At 28.3% G+C, this 5,242-nt stretch overlaps 2 protein-coding genes across 2 annotated transcripts; both read left to right on the forward strand.

Annotated features, from left to right (window-relative positions):
- Positions 1 to 269: 269 nt before the first annotated feature.
- Positions 270 to 2,058, forward strand: LOC112903920 (platelet-activating factor acetylhydrolase IB subunit beta homolog). The gene is made up of 4 exons (XM_025974069.1): positions 270 to 488; positions 542 to 748; positions 798 to 920; positions 1,718 to 2,058. The coding sequence occupies exons 1-4, from the start codon at positions 423 to 425 to the stop codon at positions 1,997 to 1,999; spliced, it is 678 nt and encodes a 225-aa protein (XP_025829854.1). The 5' UTR covers positions 270 to 422; the 3' UTR covers positions 2,000 to 2,058.
- A 1,162-nt stretch (positions 2,059 to 3,220) lies between these two features.
- LOC108736330 (protein Mo25) lies at positions 3,221 to 5,220 on the forward strand. The gene is made up of 5 exons (XM_025974066.1): positions 3,221 to 3,903; positions 3,966 to 4,134; positions 4,219 to 4,383; positions 4,447 to 4,551; positions 4,612 to 5,220. Exons 1-5 carry the CDS (start codon positions 3,515 to 3,517, stop codon positions 4,792 to 4,794), a joined length of 1,011 nt encoding a protein of 336 aa, XP_025829851.1. The 5' UTR covers positions 3,221 to 3,514; the 3' UTR covers positions 4,795 to 5,220.
- The last annotated feature ends 22 nt before the right edge of the window (positions 5,221 to 5,242 follow it).

Genomic DNA, 5,242 nt, shown 5'->3' on the forward strand with positions numbered 1-5,242 from the left:
GCGCCATATTAATAATCTATGCTCATACATATAGCCAGCCCATTAATTCGAACTTCTATTATTATAAAAATGAGAATATCTTTTTTCCTAAATAGCAATTATTAATAATTTTTCAAACTGTACCTTATTTTGGATATGGGGTATCTTCAAAGGCTGAAAATAAAAATTAGAATAAAAATAATTAAAAAATTCGTTTTTGATATTTAGGGAAATTTTAGTTATTTAAAGAATCCATAAACTGCACGAATAATTGAGCAAACTCCATAAAGCAGGCAAAAACTGAAATATGTACATAATTGTGCATAACAAAAACTGAAAATATTTAAAATCGAAGTTTCCAACATTTAGATAATTAATTTACTCTTTTTTTTGATAGGTACTAGATGTGTTAAGAAAAAATTCTGTTACTTAAAGATAAAACAATGAATCCTTGTATTATACCGACCCCTGTAGAAGATGTTGATGGTGATCAAAGGTGGATGAGTATTGTAAGGAAATTCAAGTAATTTTAAGAATTTTTTAAACATTTTCTGCATTTAAGCACAATCGGTTTCTTTCTGAAACTCGTGAAAAAGATCCTGATGTAATATTTATCGGAGACTCCATTCTTCAAGCTCTTCAACATACAGATTTATGGAATGAATTGTTTGCACCTTTGCACTGTTTAAATTTTGGAATTCACCGAGACAAAATACAAAATGTACTTTGGAGAATAAAAAATGGAGAATTAGATAATGTTAAACCTAAGGTACTATTAATTTCATGAGGACTTGCATGAGTTAATGTAGATGTTTAAGGTCATTGTGCTACATGTAGGAACAAATAATCATATTAATACCCCCGAGCAAATAGTTGAGGGCATAATTGAAACAATTCATGTTATTCAAGAAAAGCAACCAGGAATTTATATTGTAGTACCGGTAAGTAAACAGTTTGAAATGTTGCAATGGTTATTTTTGTTCTCAGTTATATAAGTTGAATACATATTTTAGTATTAGATTTTGCATTACAATTGTTCGTTTGGAAGTTATAACATTGCTCTCATGATTTAGATATATATAGGGAATGTTTTATATGCATTTACTAGTAAAATCTAGCAACAAACTTAATACAAAATGAAATTGTTTTTAAAAATTGTAGTAATAATAGTAGAAGAATATTTAGTTTGAAATGGTGCATGACAGCAAAATATTATTTAAATTATTAATTAGTAATATAACTCAATTATAAAATTGATTGTATTATATTTATTGTTTTTAAATTATTTTGCTGTCTAGATGTTTATTTTGTAAAATGGCTTGGCATTTTATAAAATGTACAATAAACAACGCGGTTGCTAAATATTTAAATCACCATCAGTTTTACATTTTGACCAATTTTTTAAAACATATAAAATAAAGAATCGGACAATATTTGTTGACCTCCTATTGTTTTCTATCTGGCTAGTTATATTTTAGACAGCTGTGTGTTTTAAAGAGCGTCGAACAACGCATAGACGTTGTAAAATACCCAATTAATTTAGAAGAAATGCGACGTTAACAAATATTTAACAATTTGACCACATTTTATCAAACTTTTAGATGTTCTATAAAACTACTAACTTTGTAATCAGTCTGCGATATTGTCGATAACGTTTTTTTATTGCTACAGATGGGTTTTTATTTTTACGTTGGTTTTAATGTTTTTATTCAGGTGATAATTATATTTTATATCGCAGACTTTACTACCAAGAGGTCAACATCCAAACCCTTTAAGAGATCGTATATCACAAGTGAATGAACTTCTTAAATTGAAAGTTTCAGTGTTACCAAAAGTTGAAGTAGTTTCTATAGACAATGGGTTTATACAGCCCGACGGTACAATAAGTCATCATGATATGTTTGACTATTTATTGCTCACTAATGCTGGAAGCAGAAAAGCTTTCGAGCCAGTTTATGAACTACTTTTACAATTGTTAAATGAAGGGGAAGTAGAGAAGGACTTAACACCTTCTGAGTAAAGAAAATTGTAATCTTTTAAAGCGATCGAATACGTTATTATATGCGTTTATCTCGAAGAAATAATGAAATATATTGCTGTACTGGTTAAAACAGACTACGTTAAGATAAATAATACACCATTCTGAATATTTTTCCACAAAAAAAATACTAGAAATGATAAATTGGTAAAGGAATTTTCAATTATTATTAACATTACCTTCTAAATGAGGGTGTTGAGACATAGTTCTTCGAATTTTGACAGGGACTTCGCCTTGTTCAAATATTGAACTAAAACAAATTTTACGAATGTAATTTGCAACATTTTATTATATACCGTATTTGATTTGCTTACCGTCTCTTCTTTCTGTTTACATCAGATGGGAAAATCAAATTTCTGATGTATTCAATTATATNCGTTTTTAATGAAGAAAGCTTATTTTATATTCTTGCGTTTCCTAGTATTAATTAGAATATAAGGAGTTAGTTACATAATGCTGACAAAGGCTCATTTTTGTAAACATTCCAAATTGAAAGTGATTTTATACCGATATAAAATGTAAGATATAATACTTATTAAATATTTTCCAATCGCTTATTTTACGGCTATTTCTTCAACAGTTTTGCAATTTTCGTGTATATTATAGAATATGATGTATAAAAAATAATACACATTGAAAGTTTCAAAAAAATTAACTATATTTAGGGGTTGTTTATAAAGTACTTAAGGGTAGCATGTTAGCAGAAGGAGAGGTTTCATTTAAATTTTTTATTTAGAAGAGGGGAGAGGCTTATACTAATTTAATATAAATTTCTTAAACTAATTGTAATGGGTTTAAGTTGGGAGTGAGTATTCGTTTTTCGAAAAGCCCCTAAAAACTTCTTTTTCAAGAGGTGGCGTTTTGTGATTAAGGCCACAGAGGTACATACTTAACATATTTTATAAAACAAAATGCATTTCTTTTAGAAAAACTACATTTCGGATTGTAAGGATTCGAATGTATTAACATGAATGGTTCATGTATCGCCGCGTTATCATAATCTGGGATTTTTCGGCCTAAAGCGTGTTATACCCTTATTAACCGTTAGTATCTTGTGTAACCACCAAAAAGATTATAAACATACGACGTGTATATGTAGACACCGTCCAATATATCTTAATTTTTTGTGCTTGTCTTCTCAATGGTACAGTGATATTTATTATCAGGGGTGCCAATATAACTTTCTATTTACGGGAGAAATCACAAAGATCATGATTAGGGTTATAAATTTTGTTTATTGTTTAATATTCAATTGTCAATAAAAACAGATAAAGTCACGTTACTGTCAAGGGTTGCAGATATTTTTGGATGCAAAAAATATTGATAAATTAGATGGTTTGTAGATACAAAATTAGTTTTAATCAATTTTTTGCGAATTCAGTCCAAATTTTATTGTAACAGTTTAATCTTGGACGTACCTAACCTATTATTTTATATCAACGTCAAAAAATTACTGTTAATAAAATACATATTCACTACCACAAAGTAAATTAAATAATGCCACTCTTTGGAAAATCGCAAAAAAGTCCTGCAGATGTGGTAAAAGCTTTAAAGGAGGCTGTAAATTCGCTTGAGAAAGGAGATAAGAAAGCTGAGAAGGCTCAGGAAGATGTTAGCAAAAATCTTGTTTTAATCAAAAATATGCTGTATGGAACTTCAGATGCTGAACCACAAACTGATATAATAGTGGCCCAATTAGCTCAAGAGTTGTACAATAGCAATTTGCTTCTTCTACTGATACAAAATCTGAACCGTATTGATTTTGAGGGAAAGAAAGATGTAGCACAAGTGTTCAATAATATTTTGAGAAGGCAGATTGGAACTAGATCACCAACAGTTGAATATATATGTACAAAACCTGAAATATTATTTACCTTAATGACTGGGTCAGTATTACAAATAAAATTAAAGAAGTTGTAGTCAAATTAATATTCTTATAAATTTACAGATATGAACACCAAGAAATTGCATTAAATTGTGGGACAATGTTAAGGGAGTGTGCACGTTATGAGGCTTTAGCAAAAATCATGTTATATTCTGATGATTTCTATAACTTCTTCAAGTATGTGGAAGTATCTACTTTTGATATTGCATCAGATGCCTTTTCAACATTTAAGGTATTATTAATCTTTAGATTTGTATATTTTACTCTTGGTATGAAGGTAGATTTGTGTACACACTAATGGTTTTCAATGTTTTAGGAACTACTTACCCGCCACAAAATTTTGTGTGCTGACTTCTTAGAAACAAATTATGATAAAGTATTTAGTCATTACCAAAGGCTGTTAAATTCTGAAAATTATGTAACTCGTCGTCAAAGCCTTAAACTTTTGGGAGAGCTGCTTTTAGATAGACATAATTTTTCTGTAAGTAAATGATTAAAAGTTAATTATTAGATTTAAATAACAATAATATTCAAAATTTCATAGGTGATGACAAGATACATTTCAAATCCAGACAATCTTAAACTTATGATGAACATGTTAAAAGAGAGGTCTAGAAATATACAATTTGAAGCCTTCCATGTATTTAAAGTAAGTCAGAAGTGACATTGTGATTTAAATGGTCTTTTACATCATATTTTTTATTTGAAGGTATTTGTTGCAAATCCCAACAAACCTAAGCCCATTTTGGATATTCTTCTGAGGAATCAGGATAAGTTAGTTGAGTTTTTAATGAAATTCCACACTGATCGAGCCGAAGATGAACAATTTAATGATGAAAAGGCATATTTAATTCGACAAATTAAAGAACTAAGGCCCATAGCAGATCACTAACAAAAAATTAGTAAATAACTTATTTGATTTAATCATATAGTGTATTACTATATAGCTATTGCTCCTTACATTTGTTGTGACAGTTTTTCTTTTTTTTTAATGTCTGTTCTCTCATTTTATTCCCATATTAATTGTGCCTCAATTTTAATCCAAAATGGAATTTATTGCATTACAATTATCAATTTTTATTGTTTTTTGTTATATCTATTTAAGTTTTAAGTTTACCCAAAAACTATTTTATTTGTATTAAATAAATTATCAAAATTCTTCAAGTAAAACCCAAAAGATTTTGAGCATATATATAATTGGTAATAGTTGTTGTATTAAATAAATATGTTTGTTATGCTTAAGGGTATAAATTAAACATTATGCTTAATTTAGAAACACCTGTTTTTAAGAATAAAGAATATTCTAGACAAACTATCACCAAATATTTTAGTTTTATTAC

This window comes from Agrilus planipennis, unplaced genomic scaffold (genome assembly GCF_000699045.2).
Source record: "Agrilus planipennis isolate EAB-ADULT unplaced genomic scaffold, Apla_2.0 scaffold64, whole genome shotgun sequence".
Lineage (NCBI taxonomy): Eukaryota > Metazoa > Arthropoda > Insecta > Coleoptera > Buprestidae > Agrilus > Agrilus planipennis.

Coding starts and splice junctions, on each gene's coding strand:
- LOC108736330 (XM_025974066.1), top strand. CDS start 3,515: ATGCCACTCTTTGGAAAATCGCAAAAAAGTCCTGCAGATGTGGTAAAA. Junction 4,135..4,218: donor ATGCCTTTTCAACATTTAAG/GTATTATTAATC, acceptor TCAATGTTTTAG/GAACTACTTACCCGCCACAA. Junction 4,384..4,446: donor TAGATAGACATAATTTTTCT/GTAAGTAAATGA, acceptor AAAATTTCATAG/GTGATGACAAGATACATTTC.
- LOC112903920 (XM_025974069.1), top strand. CDS start 423: ATGAATCCTTGTATTATACCGACCCCTGTAGAAGATGTTGATGGTGAT. Junction 489..541: donor ATCAAAGGTGGATGAGTATT/GTAAGGAAATTC, acceptor TCTGCATTTAAG/CACAATCGGTTTCTTTCTGA. Junction 749..797: donor TAGATAATGTTAAACCTAAG/GTACTATTAATT, acceptor TAGATGTTTAAG/GTCATTGTGCTACATGTAGG.